Here is a 26,243-nt window from a genome sequence, read left to right on the forward strand (position 1 = left end):
CATGGTTGCTTTCCGTTCTTTTTGCTGTTGCAACACAGCAAGTTTCCCCGTTGTGGGAATTATAAAGGATTATCTTATATTGTCTGACCTTACCTTACCTTACCATACCTTACCTTACCTTACCTTACCATACCTTACCTTACCTTACCTAACCTTACCTTATCTTTTCTTATCTACCTTACCTTACCTTACCTTACCTTACCTTACCTTACCTTACCATACCTTACCTTACCTTACCTTACCTAACCTTACCTTATCTTTTCTTATCTACCTTACCTTACCTTACCTTACCTTACCATACCTTACCTTACCTTACCATACCTTACCTTACCTTACCATACCTTACCTTACCATACCTTACCTTACCTTACCTTACCTTACCCTACCTTACCTTACCATACCTTACCTTACCTTATCTTTTCTTATCTACCTTACCTTGACTTACCTCATTTTATAGAGCGGCTGCGTGTGTCACTGCGGGAGAGGAGGACATCTCCAGGCAGCTTTCGTTTCTCCAGAGGAACCTGAACGCAGCGCACAGAGCGATGAATCCAGGGTTGAACAGGACGCTGAAAACAAAAAATGGACACTGATGGAAAATAATCCACCGAGGCTGGTAAATAATCACGTAAACACAGTCGTGCTGCTGAACCCGTTGACTAAGAAAAAACGTGCATTTGTCGCAAAGACTCGTTTCGATCAACGGCTGCTAACTCGGTAGCTAACTTAGCTTCAGTAGCTTAGACGCGGAAGCTAACGTCATTAGCTCTGTCTAAGACTCAGTGGCAGGATAATGGACACGGGGGGGGGGGGCACACAGTGCTAAACAAAAGCTTGCGTATTGTTATTTTAATAGTGTTAGTCGAGTGTATCGCTTTGTAGCCCCCCCCACTTCCCTCCCCGTTGACTGTGCTGGAGATGTCGGTCAGCTGTTGTTGTTCGAATCAGACAGCAGCCATTATTTGATCCCTCAGGATGTCACAGGTGCAGGCATGCTGTCATACGTGTTCAGCAGCCACGCATCACTTCCTCGGAGGCAGTGGTTCAGTGGATGAATGTGTCCTGCAGATAGTGTGGCGTCAATGTGAAGGATATTGTTTAGTTTTGACAATGCGTGTAGTTTCGTCAAAGGCCTCAGGGGATCGCTGTTGTGTGTTGACTTGGCAACGAAGCCCGTGTTTGTGTCTCCTACGTCTGCGTGACATCTATTTAGCTCTGATCATACTAGTTGGACTGAAGCTTCCTCGGCTTGGTCCCTCTACTCTATCTTCTCTATCTGTAGATCAGAGTTCACTGTCTTTAATGTGAAATATCTTCATTGTTGTGAGTCATTATCTCAGTTTATTGATATCATAATAATGAGAAAAATAAGTAAACAACATTATCTTCAATATCTTCCTCACCTCGACTTCTGTGACCTCCATTTTACTCAGACCACAGCCTGACGTGGCCATCAGAAAGCGACTGGTCTCGTCAACACAGGTAACTCCTGGTGCATCTTTTAATAAGTGTCTCTCCACAGATTGTAGACATCACTAATTTCAAAGAACATAAAAGCACTCAGGTCATCGCTTATATAGTTAAAGAGCTTTCATTTGCTTGTGTAGAACTTTGTGCAACTCTAGAACTGGGAAATATTTGTTCATGTGGCTCACTGTACTGCAGCAATGCTACTGTGTCATTGTAATACAAGGTTGCTCCTTTTCCGACTAAAGAGTTCTCTGTTTTTGTTGGAACCATTTATCACAAGGTAAATTAATTTCTGTGTTTCTGATTCGTTGACAGGCTGTCTGTGCGAGGCCTGTGATCGGCACAGCTCAAAGAACCTAAGGGGAGAAACAAAGAAAGAGGCTGAAGGGTCAGAACCATGGAGACTCGCATTGGTAACATCGTGTTCAGCTCCAAGTTTGACTCGGGGAACCTGGCACGTGTGGAGAAAGTGGAGAAGGGCGGCTCCAGCCCCGCCTCTGACACAACTTCCAGTGGGAGTGCCCCCTCGGGATCAACCCTCTCCCCTGATTATGAGTTCAATGTGTGGACGCAGCCTGACTGCGCCGGCACAGAACATGAGAACGGAAACAGGTAACAAAACTTCTGCTTTTGTACCACGTATTTGTAAACACAACCCTTATACTGCATTACATGAAATCAGGGATGAAATGGTACACTAAGGTTGAATTCCCAATGGCTAGTTGATTACTGTGATGATTTGGTCAATACTGTCCAGCATCAACCAAAGTTCGCAAATCTCTAAGACACCAGGCGCAGCAAGCAACATGGATATGGTATGTGTATGGCCGTGACAAGCAACTGTTAGCATCCACTAAAGAATTGTGATATTTTGTCCTGATTTTCATACATTTGGGGTCATTGTCTGCATTTAACGTACAGATTTGTCTACCTGTCTTCTCTGTTCCTTCTCAACTCAGAGAAACTAGACTATGAATAAGCAAATTAGCCGATATTATACCAAGATTTTGAAAAACAACAAACACAACTTTGCACATTTGATTAACTGCAGTACATGTAGTTTTTGTAAAAAAAAAAGCTTCCTTTCATTTAGATTTGGTACATTAGATATGGTGTTTGTTACCGTGTTTGTTATGAGTTTGTATCGGTGATAAATATACTATATATTTATAGTGCTTTCTGTTTGGGTTTCAGGTCATGGTTCTACTTCAGCGTGCGTGGCACCGCACCTGGGAAGATACTGAAGATCAATGTGATGAACATGAACAACCAGAGGAAGCTCTACAGCCAGGGCATGGCTCCTCTTGTACGCACTTTACCTGGCAAGAACCGGTGGGAAAGGATCCGAGAAAGACCCACAACAGAGGTACACACACAGACACACACAGAGACGCACACAAACACACTCAGAGGCTGTCAGGCAGAGGATCTTGGCACCAGGAGCCATTGAGGCAGAGTGTCGTCAGTCTGACTTTTTCACTAGCTACAATTATATTTCTAATAATACCTCTCCTCCTCCTCTCTCCGGTCACTTTCCAGATTATAGATAACCAGTTCATCCTCTCATTCATTCACCGGGTGTCAGAGGTGCGAGGGGCTACCACCTACTTCTCCTTCTGCTTTCCATTCTCCTACACTGAGTGTCAGGAGATGCTGCAGCAGTTGGATGAGAGCCACCCCAATGCTGCTCATCTCAATCCAAGCAGGTAGAACGAATACAACTCACCCCTATAATGCAAGAAGTACCTGACATTTCATAATGTTTTTTTTATTAGTAAAATGACAAATGACTTATTGGCGGGTTTTTTGTGCTTGTCTCTTTACTACCATCGGTCACTCCCTTGCAATCTCTCTCCTTGCCTGTTCCCTCTGCCAGTGCACCGGCCAGTGTGTACTATCATCGGGAGTTGCTGTGCCACTCTCTAGATGGCAACAGGGTGGACCTGCTCACTGTGACCAACTGCAGCGGGATGCAGGAGGAGCGAGAGCCCCGTCTGTCGAAGCTGTTCCCCGACATCAACACTCCAAGACCACATCGCTTCCCCAACAAAAGGGTATGACTCAGTTATACATACACACTGTGTTCTCCGCTGTAATATTACACCTTTTATTGCTGTGATGATTTTACACTGAAGGCTCAGGCTGCAGCCACCCTAATACATTATAGTCGTAAAGCATCTCAGTTACTATGTTTACACCTGCCGTCCACATTCCAAAAATTGAGAAGTTTGGAAAATCTGTGGGCCCCGTTTTAGTTTTCATGTGGTTGGAGAATGTTTTCGTTTTAAAATGCTGTTTTCTAAAATTTGTATTGATGTAGCCTGAGGCTGATGTGGAATCACCCAATAAGGTCAATGTGATGAAGCTGATCTTTGGTATTTTTGTGTGCTTGCAGGTGTTTTTCCTCAGCAGTCGGGTGCACCCAGGGGAGACTCCCTCATCCTTTGTGTTTAACGGTTTCTTGAACTTTATCCTAAGAAGAGACGACCCACGTGCTCATGCACTGCGAAGCATGTTTGTTTTCAAGCTCATTCCCATGCTCAACCCAGACGGGGTTGTCCGCGGACACTATAGGTAAGAAGGTTGACTCAGTCAGCTAAGCCTAGTTTAAATTATTTGTTTTGCGTTCAACTCGCGATCCACTATGTTTCTTGTAAAGATTGTGTAGCTTGTAGCACGGCGGCTTGGTGACACTGCAACTGCATCGTTTTCTCATATAAATGATGTTTAAGAATCTGTTTAAGAAGCACCCGGTTCCACAGTGAGTACGTTAATGCACTGTTGGTCATAAGGGTGTCAGAAGAGCCTGGTTGAATGATACAGGTTTGTAATTAAAGCAGTTGTAGGTCATCAGGTTTTAGGTATGAAGGTCTCTACTTCTTCTTTTGATCACCAAACCCCTGGAATGATGTGTATCTAAAAATAGCACCTGTACCATCTGCTCTTCAAACAAACACCAGCATGTTATAAGTATACCAGAATAGCTCAGCACTATCTGATGCTGGTTTACACAGGAAAAACGTGTAGAAGGGCTACTGCTGTGTTCAGTCATCAATGTTATAAGGGCCTTGATTATGCCCTTTTATGAAAAACGATCCATCTCTGTTGTGCAGGACTGATTCCAGAGGAGTGAACTTGAACAGACAATACCTGAACCCCATCCCTGAGCTGCACCCATCCATCTACGCAGCCAAAACACTGTTGCTCCACCACCACACACACAACCGCTTGCACAAAACGCAGTGCGGCACGCACAACAACAACGCTACGAACACACACACCTCTCCCCTCAACACCAAACCCTCCAATCAACATCCAGCCCCTCCCCCCACCGCTCTTGAAAGCAGCTTGAACCAACGAGTTGCTGAGAAAGATGCAAATCCTGCGCAGCCGGAAGTTCCCATGGTGACGGAGGAAAACGTCTGGGTGAACACGGAGATGGGGAAAGAAGAGCCGAAGAGCTCCTCGAGCTCCTCAGACACTGTAGCCTCTGTTACTGGAGAAGAAGCAGTCCCCCTGGTGGAGGAGCAGGAATCGGTTCCACCCCAGGAGGGAGGTGTGGCATATTATGTGGACTTGCATGGCCACGCCTCCAAACGCGGATGTTTCATGTATGGAAACAGCCTTCCTGATGAGAGCCAGCAGGTTACAGATGCTTTATTTATTCCTTCCAACCGTTCTCTTGGAATACTTTTGGATTAATATAAAATTATATTAAGTTATATTCTTTCTGTCTGCAGGTAGAGAACATGCTGTACCCGAGGCTGATAGCTGTGAACTCTGCTCACTTTGAATTCCTTGGTTGTAACTTCTCGGAGAAGAACATGTACTCTCGCGACAAGAGAGATGGGCAGTCCAAAGAAGGCAGCGGGCGGGTGGCCATGCACAAGGCCATAGGGCTGCTTCACAGGTGAGACTTAAAAAGATACACACCACGTAAATAGTTGTTGTACGGTGTAGTCACTACAGATTTGACAGTTTTTCATCTATATACAAAACTGTAATGGGCTTTGAAGATTCAAACATTTGGAGAACAGCAGGGATGAGTAATTGTTCCTTTGTTAGTCTTGGATCTAAATATACATATATATATATATATGTTCACAATTTACATGGCTCAGGCTTAAATTAAATAATTTCCGAAAACAACAGCTGTATAGTTCCTCATGTTTCTGTTGTCTGCTTGTCAACAGCTACACTTTGGAGTGCAACTATAACACGGGAAAAACCATGAACACCATCCCACCTGCTTGCCATGACAATGGACGGGCAACCCCGCCCCCACCTCCATCATTTCCCCCAAAATACACGCCGGAAATATTTGAACAGGTAAGGACTCCGACACGAGAGTAGATTGTTGCTCAAGTTCATCATCTCATTCAGACAGGATTGTAGTTTTTTCACTTTCTAATGCAGTGCATCCGACTCCGTATTAGTTGTTGATATTTCCAACCTAGTGCTTGTTGCACACATGTTTATTTCACTGGGGTTTTAATGTTTGTGATATTTGATAACCACAAATTGCTGTGCACCAGGTGGGGCGTGCCGTAGCCATCTCAGCCCTGGACATGGTTGAGTCTAACCCTTGGCCGCGGCTGGTTCTGTCAGAGCACAGCTGCCTGACAAATCTCCGAGCCTGGATCCTCAAGCACGTCCGCAACACCAAAGGCCTGAGCACACACAGCCACGCCCACCCTCCAACCAGAATACACCACAACGGCTGCAAGGCTTCACCGCCAAAGAGTTTCAACAAGTGAGTTTCAGTTCTTTTTCCCGAAAACACTGAAGAAGTAAAACATTTGATTGACTTTTGTGTCGTTTTTTTATTTCTCCCGGCAGCTGTCTGTCTGGCTCAGCATCGGAGAACACCCTCAGCCGCGTCCGCTGCAACAGCCAGAGCAGCAGCAGCCAGACGCCCTCCCCCAAGATGCACAACTCCCCGAGCTTTACTTTTGGCTGCCCTCCACCCCGAACTCACTCGCAGCACAACAGCACGCACACAAGCGGACGTGGAGGCAACAAGACACTGGGGCCAGTCCGGGGTAAGCTGATCTCTCAACTCTCTTAGTGGTTGCCGTTTCATTACACCTTTGACTGGTTGTAACTCCACTCATCTCTTTTATTCTCTCAACATCTTATGTTCTTTCGTTTTAGATCTCTCTTTACTTTTATTGATGTAAATAACTGTTTGTGGTTGTTTGTGTGGTTCTACTGCGATGCCAGCTGATGTGTCAGTGTCCGTGACAGTTCAGGTTTATAGTAACACTAATGTAAAATTTGCAAAGCTGTTTTTTTTTTTTTATATCCAATGAGTGAAGTCATGGATCTGTTATGGATGTTTCTGGCCTTTAATATCAGCATGACCCCTGCATGACCTGGGCATGACCCCCCCCCCCCCCGCTGCTGCTTGTGCATGTATGTTGTCCCTTCCAATGTCTAATTTACCTTTTAATGAGCCCTGGTCTTTGTCAACAGCACCAAATTGAGTGTGTGGTTGGAGAAAGTTAAACTTTCCTGTACCACACATGTATTCTAACTATCAACCGTCCCTTTGCTCACCCGGAGCATTATAAAATCTGCTGTGCCTCAGCTCACGGCTCTTGTTGCGTTTGCGTGCCACACAATCCTCGCATGTCTTAGAGCCTGTGTACGTTATGTGTCTCCCTCTCTGTAGAAACTAAGCCTCAGGAGAAGAGACGTCCCCCCCACCACCGCTCCATCCTACGGTCTCCCAGCAACAGCCACGCACCCTCACGCCCCCCTAACTCACCCCCTTCCTCCTCCTCCTCCTCCTCGTCTTCCTCAGTGTGTGCGGCGGGCTCCTGTCCCCTCCCGGCCTCCGTCAGTATGACAGGTCTGTACTCCCTCCAGCCCCCCAGCCTCTCCACCTTGCTCCCCTCCCTGCAGGCCCTGCCCCGCCCAGGGCTGCTCTCCAAACTGAGCCCCCTGCTCCTTCAGAGCCTGCCGCCAGCCAGCAACACTCCAAATGGGCCTACCCAGGACTGAACCTAACCCTGTGGGTGCCTGCGTCTGTTTGTGTGTGTGAATGGGTTTGTGTGTGCAGACATGAGTGAGTGTAAGCTCTTAAAATTGCTTCGAGTAACAGATAAGAGGTGCGTTCATTTATATCCTGCCTGGTGCTCATTGGAGGCCAAACAAGTGCAAATCACTGTTGTTTGTGTGTGCGTTCGTGTGTCTGAATGTGTGTGTAATTGTGTGACTGAAACATCATTGGTGCTAGCTCTTCTTACCTTTTCCACCTATGGTAGTTTTTTCATTACGCATATCTGCATCATTACACACATCTGCAGTATTAGCACCTTCAGATAATGAAGACAATGGAGAATGCGAGTGATGCTCCAATCAAATTTATGACTGAATTGTTTTTTCCTGTCGTGATCGACCTTAAATCGAGCATTGTGTAACACACAGCCCCGTGACCTAGCTCTGTGGAGTTAGTGGTTTCAGACCCGTCAGTGTAAATGTGTAGCAAAGAGAGGCAGTTGCTTTGGCTCATGTTTTCTATTGTTCCCTTGCACACAGGATATACGGTAGATATCATCAGTACATTATACTTGAATATTTTACTGATGGATTACATTACATTACACTGAGTACGTCTCTTTTTCAGGCTGTTAACAACTAATAACCTAAGAGGAATTACCATGTTACTGTGATGACATTTGGGAAATAGCCAGGGCTGTTTTTAAATATTCACAGTTGCTCATTATCAGCTACAACATGAATTACTTTCGCCATGTTGCACTTTATTATAATTTATAATTTATTGGTTTTATTTAATTTTTAAGAAACCGGGTTTGCAGATCATTGTGTGCCCTCTGTCTCTGTAAAATCGTTTTAAACACTTTCTCATCTACTGTTTCTTTTCTCAGTGTCTTTGTATTTCACTCTGTGGTGATAATATCTTAAAAATATATATTTAAGTGCAAGTCGCAGGCCGATCACATCGTCATGTCATAGACACTGTTCAGACCTGGTATTAACATCTGTCTGGAGTGATCCATTCCCAAGTGGTCACTGAGACCACAGTCAGAGGTGGACTGGGAGGCATGTGGCCACATTTGTTAAAAGGAAGTGCGTCCTGACCCTCTTCATGTTGAATTGTTTGTGGCCACAATATCAACTCTGCCCACCACATAATAATACTCTGCTTAAAAGGCAGAGCCACCAATCAAGTCTGTCCTGACCCTGCTCGCTCTCTCATTCTGGCCTGTGCCCTCACACTCGCACACTCTCATTCGGACACACACACTTACACACACTGACAACAGACACATCTGAAAATTCAGATCAGGGTAAGAAATATATAATTTGGTCATGACATATATGAATGACATACATGTTTATTTGAATTCAGGAGGCATTTAAAGTGATACAAGGTAGACTATTCATTTAATGCCATGTGTCAATACCAGGTCTGAACAAAGCCTTAGTTTCACTGTGAGTGAGTTCTCAGTTGAACTTAACATTCTGTGGTAAATATTTAAATTTATTTTGACTTAAAATCTCCTTTTTAAAAGGCCTCTTGTTTCATGTTTGTGTGCAAAAACTAGAGCCCCATTTCTGTGATGAATTGTTATGAAACCTGTATCATTCCAGTGTCGGCCCAGTCTTGGTCCTGACATCATGATATTCACAGAGTAGCCTACAGCCAGAATCCTCATGTGGACCATCACTGGCTTAAAATCCTCATGGATGGTGGAACCAAGGTGTTGTAAAAAAAAGAAGGATTGGATTCGTCATGCAGCTGCCGACAAGCAATATCATTTAATACTATTTGTTTCTTCTAACTGTGCGGCTCAGTCAAAGCTGGCAAGTGTTAAGAATTTTCTAATAAGATTCCAATATTGTTTTCAGTGTAAATAAGTCTTTAATTGTATTACTTGTTTCATAGAGCCGATCATTATTTATTCAAACGCATCTGTGTGTTTTATTTGTGTAAATTGAATTTGACAGGTGTGTAGTGAGCTGTCGATGGTCAAAGTTAATATATTTTGTGGTTAGCAGAGGTGAGAAATGATCCCGTTGTATTGGTCGATATGTAAGAATCTGTAATCCAGTTTTGTGTGCTGTTATTCAACTTCTTGATGATGGTCTGTGTTGTTAAGACCAGCCTTTCTAGAGGCTCTGAAGATGCAGAGGTGCAATGTCTGTGATGTGGAGAGGTTTCACTAGCAGCTGAGTAACCAGACCCATTGACTGATAGGATCAAAATAGCTTTTTCCCCCCGAATATTTGACCTCGACTTGCTGTAGCTATTGTCTGTTCCAGTGCTGTGCCTTGTTCTGTTGTAAACAGTAGATTTAGCAGGTGGCTCATCCAGTTTTACCAGAAAACCTGCAACAAGCAATGAAATACTAAACTTATGTGCTATTTCCACTATACAGGGTTAAATAAAATTCAACTGCAATTAATCATTGGATATAAATTTCAAGGGGCATATGTAAGACTTTGAAATTGAGCAGCACTATGCTCTCTTACGTAAGCTGTGAGCTCCACTAAATGTCCAGAAAATTGGATCAGAACATTTGCCTTCACATGTGATAAATACAGCAGGAGCTTGTGCGGGTCAGATGCATTCACAGCTGCAAGAAAATGTCACGCATAGAGCATGCAGGAAGCAGGACATAAATTCCAAAGTAAAAATCTTTTTTTTTGTTTACAGCACGTCAACACCGGCCCTGAAAAGCTCTCAAATACCATCGTCTTTCCAAGTCTTCGTTGGCGTCTTCTACGTTTATTTTTATTATCCAGAAATATTTGTATCCTTCAAGTTTTGCGTCCATCGACATCATCAACACGTCCGCTCACTGGCTGTGATTTTTCCCTGACATCTTCCTGCCTTATTCTCACATTGTCTCAGACATTTTTACGGCCATTTAACTGAGGGGCCGGAAGTTAAAAGGTTCCAGAAAATGTCCTTAGCAGCTTACTCGGACATTAGCATTCTCACATACAGCCCCTTTGGAAAATGTCATCAAAATGTCCGGGCTTCGGTGCAGGTCTGAAAGCAGCTATAGACGAAAAGTTGAAGGAGAAGCCACTTTGAGAACATGTTAGAAGTGAAAACAACCCCTGAAAATGTGATTTTGTGCTTTGGCAGCATTGATGTCTTACTCCTTTTGATATCACTACGTTGATGACTTCTCTGTATGCCCACTCCATTCAGCAGTGGGAGCTATGTACAAGGAGCTTTCAGTTCAGACGAGTGCCCTGCAACATGAGTGCACTGTAGTTTGATTCTGCTTCCTCACTGTGACCTCTGATGTCCTGTCTCTAAAGCTTAAATGACTTCACCCAGAATAACAAGATGGAGAAAACGCACTGGATGCTTCCTCACGTTCTCATAAGGTCCCTCTGCTTTACTCTCCTCAATTGTATTTTTCCTTCAATGTGGTGCTAACCTTCTATACCAGACTCAAGTGTTTGTCTGTGTATCACCTTGTTGAATGTGCTGCTGTCCTTTATCGCCTCTCTGTTTAACCTCTGGAATAAAAACTATCCTTTTGTGAAGCAACATCTGTGTGAGTCCTCTGCTCTCAATCCACGCTGTTGTGTGTAATCTTTATCTATTAGCTTGCATCTATTGTTGCACTTGGCAATAAACAGGTCAAAAAAAAATTGTATGCAAATAATGTAACATTTGTACTTAACTCATAATACTTAGGTCCCCTCTTTGTTTTTGTCCTGAAATAATGTCTGTCTTTGAATGTGGTGTTACTCAGCTGCCACCCACTGTTCTCCTTCCCCCTGTTGTGTTTTTCCCCCCTTTTTATTCATGTTCCCTTCATCTGGTTAACAGGCCTCAGCTGTCCCGACTCTCTGGCTGGTGGACCCGGTTCAGAGGGTTTGTCCAGAATGCCTTTCCCCATCCGTGTGGGGAGAGGGTGCCGAACTCTAACGGCCACTCGTCATTCCACAGAGGCCCGTCAAGAGGTTAGCTGACTTAGCTGGCTCCCTCACACAGAGCAAATTGTCCTCACTGTCTCATATTACATGTTTTTCTATAACATCATGTATACAACATACAGGGTTACAAGGCATTACTGTAATATGTCCCTTCTGTCACAGGCTGCTAAAGACTCGGGATCTGATCACATCCTGTCCTCTATCAAATTCAGCAAGTGAGTGCATCTGTGATAATGAGATTTCAAATCTGCATGTAATATACAGTAGCCCTCTTCTTGTAAAGACGTTCTTTTTATATGAGTGGAGAAGGTTAACCTCTTTGTTTTCCCCCAGGTGCGAGCTGCAGCCTCAACTGAGCCGCGTCACCATTCGGAGGATGGGGTCGACTGACGTCCCTTCCCCCCCACGCGACAGTAAAACAACCCCCGTTAGACATAATGCATCCTCACCTGGACAAAAAGATGAGACGGCCACCATGAAAGTCTGGAAGCTGCTCAGACCAGGTCTCCAACGGCACCTGTCGCTGTCAGGCATGTATACATAGATTTCACATGACTTAAAATATGCATTGATGGATATTATTTATTGAGTCGATGAAATGGATGCATAAAGAAACTGTTCATTTGAAATCATGAACCCAAAAAGACGTATTAGTCCACTCTGTAATTCCTGTTAGTCCTGTGCTTTCTTTAAGCTCATTTTTCGAGCTTCGTGGCTTGAAACTTTACTTTTGTTTTTTCTAAACTTCTGATCCCATTTGTACACTTTTACCACTTAGGCTCGGCATCACAGATGATATTTCTCATTGTTAGATAATTTTCTAAAGTCTCTGCCGGTTCCAACAAGTAAAATAATACTTGTAGATCCTAGATAGTAGTAGAGAATAACCCTTGAATAGCCATGTTAACTCAAAACTAGAACCAGGGACAGTAGGTAGCCTTAATCCTTCCCACAGCCAAGGCAAGTTGCTTTAACTGTGTATATGTGAAGATTACACACAGGAAAGAGGGAAGTCAAAACAGTTCTCTAGTTAAAATCATATTTTAACATATTTAGGACTTTTAAAAACCCACACTTAGATTATTGAATTCTAGACTTTATAAGAGCCCCTGTTTGATTTCACTTTGCAGGTGTATCGGGAAAAGACGGTGCCATAGAGCTGGCCTCGAAAGCCCTAATGAAGAAGACCACCGACAGGAGTTTACACCACACAGGCAGTGTAATCATAGAAACTGCACCTGAGGAAGATGAGATACTGAAACAGGTACAGACATGCACATTTTATATCAAATAGAACAAAATACCACATTCTAGGGAGACAAATGAATGACTGATCCATGCATGATGTCTTCTAAGGTTGAGGAACCTCCAGTGATGACCCTGCCTGAGCCTGTGATCATGTGTGACACAGTGACCCTGTGTGGAGAAGCTTAGGAACTGCACAGAAGAGGAGGAGGCGGCGCTTGTGTATACTGGACCAAATTGTGATCAAAACCGTTTAGAACTTCAGGAGAGGAGAGGACATTTTATCATGGAGCATCTTAATGTAAAATACTTATTTTTGTCCGAATATATTCAGTATCGTGAGCATGCACCAATGCTCTTCAACATGATCATACCGAGGAGGAGCGGCTCAGTACAACTCATAGGCAGGTTCCTGGAGAGGCTGAAGTGCCTTGCTCGATGACACCACATCAGTGTTGAGGCAGGGGAAAGGCACTCTTTCCCCAACTCAGCTATGAAACTGAACAAGATCCATTGACGTGAAATTTCAGTTACTATCACTGTTCCTCACATTTTGTGTTTTCCTCACCCAAAAAGAAAGAAAACGTGATCTGACCAAAATAACTATGCACTGATGAATATACTCTAACATATAAGCCACTTAGTAAAAATGCACCATGGCACCTTTACCTCTTTCATTTTCTTTCTGTATTTAGAGGTAAACGTGTGAGTGAAGTGTGGATTTAATGTAATGATTCCAAAAGTAGTTTGTGGTTTGTAAACAATGCCCATAAAAGGTATTAATTCACCTTGTTTCACTCATGATTTATTTTACCACATTGGTTGACAAGAGAAAAAACTTAAATGTCAAATTATAAAGTAATCGTCAGAATGTAGTTTGAGTTGTAGAGCTGTGTGTAGCAAATCATTTAGGAAATACACATGCATCTGGACGGTCCAGGCAGCCACCCCACAGAAAGGACAGTCAATGGGAAGAGATGTGGGACAGCTGCACAATTTACATCACACCACCCACAGCATCTATGTGAAAATGACATTAAAGGGGGAGGCCACCAAACCATATGGAGCCTGCTAGGGGCCATTTCATGTGGTGAGAAAGCTTTTCCGCAGCGGGACCTTGGAGGCTTGTGGAGCTGGAGGGTCAAATGAAAGCAGCAGACAACAGAGGTCCCGGAGGAAATGTGCAGCCAGGAGAACTGTAACATGAGCCTGTTTTCCCCCCAAACACACAGTCAGTGTAACACAAGAGGCTTGAGTCAAAATTTGAAATATGAAATATTCCAAAGGTGGGTTTATACTATTATGAGCATATATATATTAAATAAATAAGGCAACCTGATGTAGATTATACTATGTTGAAAACTTGAAGCATAAATATTCTTGAAATAAAAAAATGCTTTAAATTTAAATAATCGATACATCATGTACTGTGCTTTCTCCAAGAATCCAGGCACATTCATTTTTTGCATATTTTATGTTGCAGGCTTGTTAAAATGATTAAATCTTCACTCTTTACTCCACATATGCAAACAGAAAAAACAAATTTTTCATTTTAGTTGAACATTTGAACAATTTCGGGGGAAATATTTGTAAAAGCATATGGCTTGAGCATAAAATGTGAAAAAAGGTGAAGGTGTCTGAATACTTTCCGAATACGCTGTACATTATTGGGAAATAACAGGAATTTAGTAAAAAAAAACAAAACAAGGCAAATGTCCTTTACATTTTTATTATACAAAAAAAGACAAATGTGCAACCCGAGCAACATAGAAATTCATCTCTTGGAAAGAGGATGGGATGATGTGGAATGTTGTTTCCAAGGTGGTGGCTGCAATGCCCATCTCATCTGTGGGGACAAAAATACATTAAATGACTTCACATGTGTTTGACCACATTTATACTGATGTTCAGTGACCACTTCAACAAATTAGCCATGTAGTGAACAGGTACAACTCTAGAATTCTCTATGAACCATGCATGTTAACATTTACTTCTATGTTTTACAACACACTTTGCTGCTTTCAATCATTAGTATGCTGAATACACCTTTTACTACAGAATGGATTTTTAATCTTGTACATTTGTTCACAGTGGAGCAGGACTGACAGTGGTAACCACAAAGAAAGTGGTGAAATGAAACACCTTGGACACACAGAGCTTGGACTCACCTCTCCGATCATGTTGGCACACGCTACTCCTGCTTCTTGGGGTTATTGACTGCGACGTAGTGATACAACACGACCAGTAGGAATAATGACACGCCAAGCATGTTGGCAAATATGGCGAGCTGCACGTCTGTCACCATTCTGCAGAGGATAGAGAGACATGATGCATCAAGTGCAAGGTTAGGTTAGTTTTTAATCATATTTGTATTCCCTCTGCCAAGGAGGTAGTGTTTTCACCCCTGTCCATTTGGTGGAAGGTCGGGGTCAGGGAAGAACTTTGTAGGGCGGCTCGAGGAATTCTTTTACACCTTCTTAAACATTGTGAGATAAGGTATCTATCAACATTTTGGTTAATTTTCAGAGAATACATGGATCTTGCTGAAAAAATATCAGACATGATTGTTCATATCAATTAAATGATGGTGTGAAACTAACTAGCAGAGATGTTCATTTCACAGATTCAGATTATCATAACTGAGGACTTAATTGAGAATAACAGTTGGCATGATGATATCTGCTAGTAACTAGAAAGGTAGGAAAATGCATCTCAGCTTTTAAAAATAAAAGAGATGTTAGTAGTTGGCAGTGGCATTCTGTTTGGTGTGGTGTCAGTAAAGCATCCACAACCACTGAGATGTAGGTTTGATAAAAGAACATGTGGAATAGAGACAGTGACTTTCTGACCACACGACGACAGATACTGAATAAAAAGCTGACTTTTGCATATGAATTTGTACGAAATCACTTTGATAAATCACGGCCACCTCTTATGAATCTACAATCAATGAGTGTGATGTTAGCCTAGCTAACCAGTTAGCTAGCCGACTATAACATCCGACACTGGTGAGACTAGCCAATATAGGGGATGCTACATATATAGCGTCAGCATAACTATAAAGAAAATTCCCATGTAGTGCAAAAGTAATCACTGTAACTACTCACGTAGTTTTCTGATCGTAGTTTTCGATCTCGGTTCAAGAGATTCTCCAGCTGCACTGGAACGGACAAGCAAACCGGTCTTACTTCCGGTTTGAGGGGAAAGACACGTCAAGCATTGCAGCACCGTAGAAATAGATTGAATAGAGCAGGTCTCAGTGATCGACTGATGCAAATAAACACCTCAACGAACATTAGCTTTTCTCGTTTTTTCTAGAGACGCCATATTTAAGTACAGTTGTAATAGTTTGGGGACATTAAGCACAACGCAATCGTGTTTTTCGCTTATATTTTATCATGGTCATCCAAGCCAAGGGTGGCGGTAGAGAGCCGCGGTCGGCATAGCGCTCACCCTGCGCAGGAGGGGCTGAAATGTTTCGACATCACCGCACCCGGCGTGAACGACAGCGGCTAAAGCTACATGGTGCTCGGACTCGGCAGCTAACGTTGGGGATTTGATATTCACTCATCTCACCGCTGAGCCACACTGCGCCATCATGGCTCTTTACGAGTATGTCACCCAGGATCAGCTGGCGGGCTTCGACAAATACAAGGTAGGATTCAAAGACTGTAGTAGCATGTTAGCAGCTAGCATTGAGCAGAATGTGTGTGTGTATGTGCGCGCGCGCGCGCATGTGTGAGTGTAGCTGTCACGATCTGTAGTGCGCTTGCTAGGTAAAGATCAGTATGTAAAGTTAGTTAAATTCAAACCGGATGCAAGTTTCTTCAAAAATTAAAGTGTTCAAATGGTTCACTATAGCTTGTCTTGGATATCTTTACTATAATCGTCATATAATAATTATTTTATGTGGTATTATTATTTTATGGTTTTTTTTATTATTAACCTTTGAATAATCACAACAAATTGATTGGTGCTTAGACACCGGTGTCAGCTATTTAAAAGCACCACCGGAGTTTGAAAATATTTATGTAACTGTATCGATCTAGGATATTGAATGAAATTGTGACAATGAGACACTTGAAATCGTCTTTTAAGCCTCACACATATATTTAAAGTCAGAAGAATAAAGCCAACCAATCAATCGTACGTTTCTAATCGATCCAATTCTGTCTCCGAGGGTTTATTCTGAAAATGGTAACCGGAAGTATATTGCTTACCGTGTCGTGTTTGACTTTGGCGCACTGTGCTAATAGTTAGCTAACCTCTCTTTCTCCCTGCCAGTGTTTGTATATGAAAATGAGGCCAACTCATATTTCAGATCCCCCCACCACCCCCACATGTCTCCATTATAAACAGAAGACTTCATTGTGGTGTTGTTCTGGTGTTATTACACAGAAGAGAAAGTAAAACAGCTCGAAGCAGGACACTGATGGGAAACAGGTACAACAGACAGGGACTGACATCTCAAATCCCTCGTAGAGACTCTACAGCGTCCACAGACACGTGTTGTTACAGCACTATCTCTCCCACAAAGTGTTTCCTTGGACAAAAGTGTGGTAATACATGAAACCATTGACTGACAGGGAGTGGCAGTGATTGCATTGGAAGTCAAAAGGCAGTCCAGTATTGATAAGAGGATACATTGTCCCTTGCAGGTCGTGCAGGTTTTGGTTTATCTGTACAATGGGTGTCCCTGAAGTTTACAGGCGAGAATCCCTGGTGATAAGCGGTGTAGTTATGACGTAAGGCTGTACTCTGTATGCCATGTGTATAAACGCTGTCCTGTCCATGTTCAAAGCGGAGACTACTGAGGCTTCCACTCCATTACAACCTCATTTTGATTAGTGTAGGAATCGCCTTCCCTGAGGTGATCAGCATGTGACACCCTTTGCCCTATTATAGCTTTTCATAAGTGGCGGCTACGATGCCTCGAGCAGAAGTCCCTGGAGGAGAGCAGAGGGTGACAAAATGACAGTGAAGGCAGGGATTGTAGCTCTTTTTGACAAGATAACGTGTAAAGCACATGGTCTGATTTATCGATGGTTCTGCTGATGTTCTCGTCGTGTTTTCCATGCTGCCAGCCAGCTCTGTGCTGCTCACATCCGTTGCAACACTTTACACAAAGTCTGCAGTGTCACTTCTCTTGATGGGAGAATGACTTGTGTCTCTGTCAACGAACGAATGTGGTTGGCATTTGTGTAGACATGTTTGCACCAGACGAGGGTGGAAATTGTAGCTGCGCTGTTTGTAACCACCACCCAGGAGGTTCTCTTTTCATTGCTCATTATCTGTCTGTCGACAGGATTACGCAAAAAAACATCTGAAACAATTTCCGTTGAAACTTGATGGAAGGGTTGGGTATCAGTCACGGGAGAACCCATTTATTTTGGGAGCCGATTTGATTAAAGGGGCCGATCTGGGATTTGTCTTTTACTCACCTTAACATTGCATTATAGAATGTTTTTCCTACATTTTGTGGCTTGAGTTCTTGATTTAGAAAAAAATTAAAATAAGCAGGCATACTAAGGAGACTGATATCTCTATAAGTCTGCACAATTTGGATAAGCTTAATTTAAGTGGACTGGTTGGGCGTTGGTGGAGTTATGCTCTCCACTGAGTGTCGTTCTAGTTGTGTGGTGATGTTACATATTTGATATTACATAACATCAAGACAATATTGATTCACAGAGAGCTATCCAAATAAAGTCCAAGAAAAGTTAAGTCAAGGGTGGCTTAATTCCAAGGTTTTTTTTTTAATAACCATGAACTGGATGACCGAGAATCATTGCAGATTTCTTAATGAAGTCAGATTTCCAGTAAATTGTGAATAAAATTTCTCAGAATATATTAGAAAATATGAATAGTGCATGCTGGAAAACTGTGCTGTGCTATAGTGTGAATCTGTACCCTGCAGTTTAAACAGCTATATTGTTTCCATAGTAAGCACATTTAATTCAAACCTAACTCAAAACATATCCATACACACCTTGTATGAACTCTAGGGACGTTGCGCTGTAGCACTCGCACCTCTCCGTCATGTCTGGATAACGTTACAAGGACTGGAATCTGGTTTGATCAGCATGATGACAGGCCACCAAAATAATCCAGTACAGAGGTCACACGTATGGCCGTATGGCCTTCTCTTACAACTCCTGGTTTACTTATGATCATAAGTCAAATAGATGTAAGTAGATGAACTCTTGGTGTTTGATGTATGACCACATTGTGACTACATCACCATTGTGATTACTTTACTGAATGTTTCTTTGCAGTACAGCGCAGTGGACTCAAATCCCCTGTCCGTCTACGTCATGCACCCTTTCTGGAACTTTGTTGTGAAGGTGAGAAAGACCTGTTCAACTTGATCTGTGTTTGGGCATCTGGTCGAGCTGCATCATTAATGAGGTTTCCAAGCGGTCTACTGTGATACAGTAACAACACAGCCTCAAACACACACACACACACACACACACGCACACATTCGCACGCACACACACACACACAATCTCTCCTTTGTCTCAGTGTCTGAACACATCCGTCTCTGATAGTTAATGTCTAATCTGGAGAATGGCGGTGGGTTGTTTTGATGCATATGCACAAACCACTCATCATCTTTTCGATGAAGGTTTCCATTTTCCCCGTAAACAGCTCGATCAAGCACTGATGCATTCATTTACTTATCTTTATCAAACCATTGTTTACATTAATCTCCGCTTGACTGAAACCTGACAACACTTGTAAGAAATGCATGTTCCCTTTCCTAAATTCATCTCTGCCAAGAATATGCGACGGAAATAATAACTGTCATTATGTAATCACTGTGATTATTACAACAAGAAGATTGACAGTGGTATTGTTATAGTTATTGTTTTGAATCTCTTTTTGTCTTCTCTCACCTCCTCCTCAACAGTTTCTTCCGACATCGTTGGCTCCGAACCTCATTACATTCACAGGCTTTATGTTTCTTGTGTTGAACTTCCTCATGTTGGCCTTCTATGACTTTGACTTCACTGCCTCTGGTAGGTCCTCCACACTACAAATCTTCCCCCTGGTTCACATACACAGACTCAACTTTTGCACTGACCTCTACAGATATACTGGTAAAAACGTATCCATTGCACAATCTGATCGATCACCATCGGCCTAAAAATTGCACAAAAGTGCACGAATAACCTTGAGAAAAGAACATGATAAGAGGCTGATTAATATTAATGGGACCATTCTTCAGTCAGATTAACTCAAACCACATTTGTTTGGATCAGATTATGGTTGCGTGAGATTAAGTGTCGAATACTGTGTCTCTTTACGGTATGTGTATTTACACGATTTGTGTCTCAGCTGCAGCACATGTACACGTGCCTAGTTTGGTCTGGGTTGCTGCGGGGATCTTCAACTTCTTGGCGTATACACTCGGTGAGTCCTAACCCCTGTCACCCCTGTGTGTTATTGTATCTCTCTCTCTGACTGGGTGAGAGGCTCGGGGGAATTCTTCCTCTACAGTGGCCCCCATGGCTGATCTCACAGCTTAAAGCAATCAGGCTACAAAAAGAACTGTAAAGGGTTATTGTATGTGTAACATCCTGGAGACATGGATATATTTTTTATTGCGTTATGGTTTTTCTCAGATAAATTTCTGTGTGTTGTCTCTTGAAATGTGATTGTGTCAATGAGAACGCCACCTAGCTCTTTAATCAGGTAAAAGCAGATACCAATGTCAACAGGATGCCACATTGATCAATCAGCAGAATCATCATTTGAAAATATGGCTGTGCATGAAGCGTTCGTTGTCAAGATTCTGAGATGAAAAAAATGGATGTGCAATTTAAATGTGATTTATCTGAATTTGGAATATGACGATGCCACAGCATTCGTACTGTATCAACCCGAAACACCTTCATTGGCTGTCAACAACACAAAATGACCACGATCAGTATTCAAAGGATGTTGTGATTTTCAAGAGACTGATGTATTTGTGGCACATTTGCATTACACGCCACCACAATCATTACAGATTGTAGTCAGTGATTCAAATACTAATGCATGTTCCTGAGCTTATCGTACCTGCAGTTGTTTAGCATGCATACAAAGAGAAGTTGTCCCATAATAATCCACAGGCTGCCAGGCAGTGATTCTAACCATTGACCCTGTTCAGACCTGGAATCAACATCTGTCCTGAGGGATCTGTGGGTCGTCAGCTCTAAATACTAGTCTGCACGGAGCTAATGCGTTTTGAATTCGTCCTGATATCACTCAGACCTCATTCAGAGACCACATTCTTTGTAATATGTGAAATATGCCCCCCCGGCTCCTCTCTGTCTCTACCTCTCTCGCTTCCTCGCTCAGTCACACAAACACATCAACACTGGACACATCTGTAAACAACATCATTTGATCTTTGGGAGCACAAATGACTTTCATCATTTGGGATTAGAGCGAGGAAGCGACATCTGACCACTGAAGAGATGAACTAAGCACTGACCACTCGGGAGTGGATCTCTTAGTGTTAGAGGTTGTGACAATTCAGTGACAGGAAGCAGGAATGTGACTCGTAGGCTTGTTTCTTAAAGGCTTGGTGCAGTTATGCGAGTGTGAGCAGCAGCTTTAGCAGAAATGTGTTTGTTTATGTTTTAGGTTTTTCAAAACAAATTTTCAGATTGATACATTGTGTGTGTATCGTGGATCTTCCTTGTGTTTAGATGGTGTCGATGGTAAACAGGCGCGACGCACCAACTCCTCCACACCACTAGGGGAGCTTTTTGATCACGGCCTGGACAGCTGGGCCTGCATCTTCTTTGTGGCCACGGTTTACTCCATATTTGGGCGTGGTGAGTGCGGTGTGGGTGTTGCCACGCTGTATTACATCCTGTGGGTGGTGCTGTTCTCCTTCATCCTGTCTCACTGGGAGAAATACAACACTGGCATCTTGTTTCTGCCCTGGGGATACGACATCAGCCAAGTGGTAAAGACACACATACATAAACATTCATGTTAACAATAACACTCCAGCCCTCTGATGACCCGATGTCTGGTGTCTCGTCTCCTTCCAGACCATCTCCATGGTTTACTTGGTCACTGCTGTGGTTGGCGTGGAAACGTGGTACGAGCCAATCCTGTTCCACTTCCTCTACAGAGACCTTTTCACCTTTATGATCATTGGTGAGCCGTGACTGGTCAAACTTAATTCATTCCCTCTGTCAAAGCAGCCACACTAATCAATCTTTGTCGATTTCCAGCTTGTTCTTTCACTGTGACCTTACCCATGAGCCTCCTCAATGTCCTGAAGTAAGTCCAGTTTTCATCAGCGTTTCATTATCTTGTAGAATTGTCCTGACTCAGCGCTCTGAACTGTTTTCTCCCGGTGGTGTTTCAGGGCTTATCGCAGTAACACTCTGAAGCACAGCAGCCTGTACGAAGCCTTCCTGCCCTTCCTCTCTCCTGTCCTCCTCTTCATCTTGTCCACCATTTGGGTGGTGTTTTCTCCATCCAACATCCTTGAGCTGCAGCCCAGGACCTACTACCTCATGGTGGGGACAGCATTCGCCAATGTCACGGTGAGAGGCTGCCGTCTTTCCGCTGACCCTACTTTTAACGCGGCCAGAAAAATGTCCAAGTAAGCCCACGGGAGCACACCGCAGGAAAATCTCCAGAAAATTCTTAGCGAGCGACGTTTCTAACATGACGAGAACAGATGTGAAACTGGAAGAACACAACTATCTCAGGACTAAAAAGAGGAGCCATGCAGATAGAAGTCACAGACAAAGATTCACAAGTTTAAGTCGGAAGTCGAAGTCTATGTTGATGTGCTTTAAGCAAAAACCCAGGATTTCTGCAGTACAATTTCTGCATTGTCCCTTCAACTGAATGGTCCAAAGTTGTTCTTGTAGTAGAGAAGTGTGTGACCCTGACAATCTCCTGCTGTGTCCTTCATATGTGAAAGGAAAGTTTCATGTATAGTTTATGCCAAGTTCATGTCTGTATACAGCTAAACACACACACACACACAGATACATGTTTTGTGGCTTTGATAACATGAAAGTCCCGTCTTCAAGTGTTCATGTTTGTGTTCTTTTCGCAGTGTAAGCTGATTGTGTGTCAGATGAGTAACACACGTTGCCAGCCGCTCAGCTGGCTGTTGCTGCCCATGTCGTTGGTGGTGGGGTTGGCGGTCACTGGAGTGGTCGCCAGCGAGACGCTACTGCTGTATCTGTGGACATTGGCTGTCATACTAGCACATATACACTACGGTGTATCAGTGGTAAGAGCACGCACAAGGATATTTCACTTTTCTATTTTCCTTTTATAACAACCCATTCCTTCTGGGTTGCAGGGGAATTTATCGTGAGTTGAAGTTAAACTGAATCAAGTTTATTGAGAGACTTCAGAATGACAGACATCATTTCTAGTCAGAGTCTTGTGTCGGTACATGTTTGACATCACATACTTGGATTTGAATGAGATTAAAATTAAGTTGGGTTTTGTTTTTTTTCTAGGTGCAACAGCTCAGCGACCACTTCAATATCTTCGCCTTCTCCCTGAAGAAGGCCAACAGTGACTGACAGGAGGAAGAACGAATTGGCTTGAAAGGAGCGGAGGTTTAAACTCCTCCCCTCCTCTACTCTACCGACACTTCACCCTCATCACCGCGGAAACCACAACCCCTCCCCTCCATCCATGACGACGCCGCAAGTGGAACGGACTATGGCCCCATTTGTCTCCAAACACACATTCCGAACCAACCAACCAAACCCTGTCCCAGCGATGGGGCTGGCCCAGGGGCTCTGGCTTCCGTCATTGGTGATTGGCTAACTTGGTTGAGCCAATGAGGTGCAATTGTTTCCTACGGAAATGTGCTTCAGTCATGAGGACAAGAGCCCTGACGAGCCATGCAAACACACACACACGAACAAAAGTTATTCTGCTTTCATGCAGATCATTTATATCTTGTGGCAGGTATTCCCATACAAACATACACACACACACACACAGTTATACACTCACATAGTATTATGAATGTATAAAATGCCTTGGGAAAACATCATTTCAGTTTAAAGCATTGACAGAAAGTAGTGCTATTTCAAAACTGACCAAACCTCTGAACTCTGACCACATGCGGCTCTCGCGTTCACAGCTGCGTCCAAAGTTGAAAGGTTCAGTTACCTGTTTTTAATGGGATGATTGGAAGTTTGAAATCTCTGTGATATATGTTAATAACTATATATATATATATCTATATATATATATAAACTGTATGTGATGGGTTCAGGGCAATTTGGTTTCAGTGAAATGAATCTTTAAAGAATTATCAGTGGTCCTGTAAAACGATGAATTAACCCCAAATTAATTCCCCATTCCGCTCTGTAATGATGGCTGTTATGAGCAAGTAGAGTTAACCTCTGACATTTTGAACTCTACTAATGTTTGACCTCTGTCTGAGCACTGGCCTCCGAGCTCTCCCTACCTTCTGAGGTGTCGCGGTTTCATGCTTATTCGTTCTGTTTCTCTTTTTCTTTTTCTTTTTAACATACTTTTATTTTATGGCATCATTTGTTGGTCTGTCTCCAGGGCAGTGGTGTGTGGTCTAGTGGCGCAGCGCTTGAATGAAGAGTGTGTCCCAAAGCCAGAAACGGAGCGGACTCACTCTGAGGGAACAAACCGTTGCACAGGACACCGCAAACACCACACAACACTGCCTGGTGTCACACTCTACAGCTCATATACACACACACACACACATTGTCACCACACCTTTTATATTGTCTGTCAGGTAATTTGTGTGTTGCCGCATTTGTTTTGTTTTTCAGTCTTTAAACACTGTTCCTCTATGTGACTGTTTCTACGGTGAAGATGGAGATTCAGTAGTAGCTGCAGACTGGTACAAGAGGACAAGTTCTCAGTGGTTTCATAATACAACATAGACCGTTTGTCAGTGTGACTGTAGTTTGGATGAGATAATTTATTGTGTGTGTGTCATCACACACTTTCAGCTCCCTTTTTAGCATCGTTTCAAAGTCGGCACTTAATCTGTCTGGACATTTATGTAGAAAAGCTACACTCGAGAGTACAGTTCAAGCTCGGCCTGATCAAACACAAACGATCAATGTTGAGCCGAGACTTAGGAAATGTAAGAGTCTTATCATTTTCAAACCTTTACTCTCAACCAGTTTGTTGGAGCGCCTGTTCACATATCACACCTCACTTTCCCCTGACAAAAGCCAGGTGGAACAGATGTGCTACAGTTTGTATGAAGGAAACTGGTTCAAGTGAACCAACTGTTGGGAAAGCCTTGCACTTGCCTTGTGAATGGTAAGTCCTGTCTGGAGCATTGTGTCAGTTGTCTGAATGAACATTTAGTCTGAATGTGAATGTGAGTCGAGGTTATTTGGGTCCTGCTTACTGATTAAATGGTGCATAGGAAATAACATGTAAAAATATACTTGCATCTTGGACTTCAGATTTGCTAATGCTTTTCGTTCACTTGATTTTGTACATACACTGTGAGCAACAGTGAACATGTACACCCTGCAGTGTCACTGCAGTCCTGTCAGGGAGAGCAGTACATCCAGCTCTACTGCCATTACAACCCTGTGAAGCGGCCCATGGTGGTTTCCCATAGCTCTGCACTGCGGCTGTGGAAAGCTTGTATACAGTCAAGAGCACATTGTAATAGTTGACATTTTGATTTCACAAGTCCTTTTTAATAAAGCCCCACATCTGTGACTGTAGTGACTTGAGAACAGCTGATTGTGAGATGCACTGTGTGTATGTGCTGATCCATGTATGTATGGGTGTCTACTCTGTATGTGTGAATATCTTTGTAAATACATACATTGTTTCTTCATTTTTATATTTTATTTTCTTGAAACGGGATTGTTTCTCAGTTGGTTGAATTTTTTTTCTTCTTTTTTCTTGTACCACTATTTACGTGAGATGCTCAACCAGTAGAGGAGAACCAATCAGCAGTGATCTTGTCAATGCAAAGCTTCGTAGCTGTCGAGGAAGCAGTTCCTACATCTGAGTTTTATGAACTATTTTCATCTCCGCTGCTCCACTCGCTGATTGGATCGTCCTGGAGGTCACCACTCTGGGATAGTTTGGAGGCTGCAGAAACTACAAACAGTGCTAAATGCAAACAAGCATTTCAAGTCCAAATTAGCAAATTAATCTGCCAGCAGAGTGAGATACACAAAGAGACTAAACAAGGCAGAAAAACGTAATAAACACATTGCTCATTGTTGCTAGATAAATTCCTACTGAGTTCCTTATAGTCAAAGCTCAATTCTCACAGTTACTTTCTCTGGGCATTTTTCTGTACTGTGCTCCTCAGCTTAACTCACCACATTCTAGGACAAACTGCCCCTCGTCCTGGATTAATGACCCAAACCTTTCAAATTGTGATGAAGTTGTTGTAAAATGCTGCTCTGGATAACACTCCAGGGCTCCTGGGTGGCTACTTGTGACGTTGTATTTAACCAGTGGAAGAAAAGACTGTCCAGAATCAAATAAAAGTGATTTTTTTCTTTAACCATGTCAATGTGTCAGAGGCAGAAACGTTTGTGATAGATTTTAAAGGCTGAAGTTTCTTCATTTTCCACTAG

At 43.0% G+C, this 26,243-nt stretch overlaps 3 protein-coding genes across 6 annotated transcripts; 2 read left to right on the forward strand and 1 right to left on the reverse strand.

Moving 5' to 3' along the window:
• The first annotated feature begins 469 nt into the window (after nucleotides 1-469).
• agbl5 (AGBL carboxypeptidase 5) lies at nucleotides 470-13,432 on the forward strand. Of its 4 annotated transcripts, XM_062411245.1 has the most exons (18): nucleotides 472-616; nucleotides 1,434-1,482; nucleotides 1,786-2,082; nucleotides 2,665-2,836; nucleotides 3,010-3,176; nucleotides 3,347-3,524; nucleotides 3,866-4,044; nucleotides 4,584-5,115; nucleotides 5,211-5,380; nucleotides 5,664-5,799; nucleotides 6,006-6,223; nucleotides 6,310-6,512; nucleotides 7,145-7,324; nucleotides 11,294-11,427; nucleotides 11,563-11,615; nucleotides 11,734-11,930; nucleotides 12,531-12,664; nucleotides 12,757-13,432. In XM_062411245.1, the coding sequence occupies exons 3-18, from the start codon at nucleotides 1,868-1,870 to the stop codon at nucleotides 12,832-12,834; spliced, it is 2,946 nt and encodes a 981-aa protein (XP_062267229.1). In that variant the 5' UTR covers nucleotides 472-616; nucleotides 1,434-1,482; nucleotides 1,786-1,867; the 3' UTR covers nucleotides 12,835-13,432. The 4 variants fall into 4 exon arrangements, with proteins under 4 accessions (XP_062267233.1, XP_062267229.1, XP_062267231.1 ...); XM_062411247.1 differs by lacking the exon at nucleotides 7,145-7,324; XM_062411246.1 differs by lacking the exon at nucleotides 1,434-1,482 and having other exon boundaries at nucleotides 499-616.
• Nucleotides 13,433-14,358: 926 nt separating this feature from the next.
• ost4 (oligosaccharyltransferase complex subunit 4 (non-catalytic)) lies at nucleotides 14,359-15,758 on the reverse strand. The gene is made up of 3 exons (XM_062411103.1): nucleotides 15,753-15,758; nucleotides 14,814-14,951; nucleotides 14,359-14,491 (listed from the first exon to the last, which is right to left on the reverse strand). The coding sequence occupies exon 2, from the start codon at nucleotides 14,948-14,950 to the stop codon at nucleotides 14,837-14,839; it is 114 nt and encodes a 37-aa protein (XP_062267087.1). The 5' UTR covers nucleotide 14,951; nucleotides 15,753-15,758; the 3' UTR covers nucleotides 14,359-14,491; nucleotides 14,814-14,836.
• Nucleotides 15,759-16,131: 373 nt separating this feature from the next.
• Nucleotides 16,132-26,175, forward strand: selenoi (selenoprotein I). The gene is made up of 10 exons (XM_062411102.1): nucleotides 16,132-16,300; nucleotides 18,921-18,989; nucleotides 19,559-19,667; nucleotides 19,987-20,061; nucleotides 21,345-21,607; nucleotides 21,696-21,804; nucleotides 21,882-21,930; nucleotides 22,019-22,199; nucleotides 22,724-22,903; nucleotides 23,139-26,175. The coding sequence occupies exons 1-10, from the start codon at nucleotides 16,244-16,246 to the stop codon at nucleotides 23,244-23,246; spliced, it is 1,200 nt and encodes a 399-aa protein (XP_062267086.1). The 5' UTR covers nucleotides 16,132-16,243; the 3' UTR covers nucleotides 23,247-26,175.
• Nucleotides 26,176-26,243: the final 68 nt, after the last annotated feature.

This window comes from Platichthys flesus, chromosome 18 (assembly GCF_949316205.1).
Source record: "Platichthys flesus chromosome 18, fPlaFle2.1, whole genome shotgun sequence".
NCBI classification, from domain to species: domain Eukaryota; kingdom Metazoa; phylum Chordata; class Actinopteri; order Pleuronectiformes; family Pleuronectidae; genus Platichthys; species Platichthys flesus.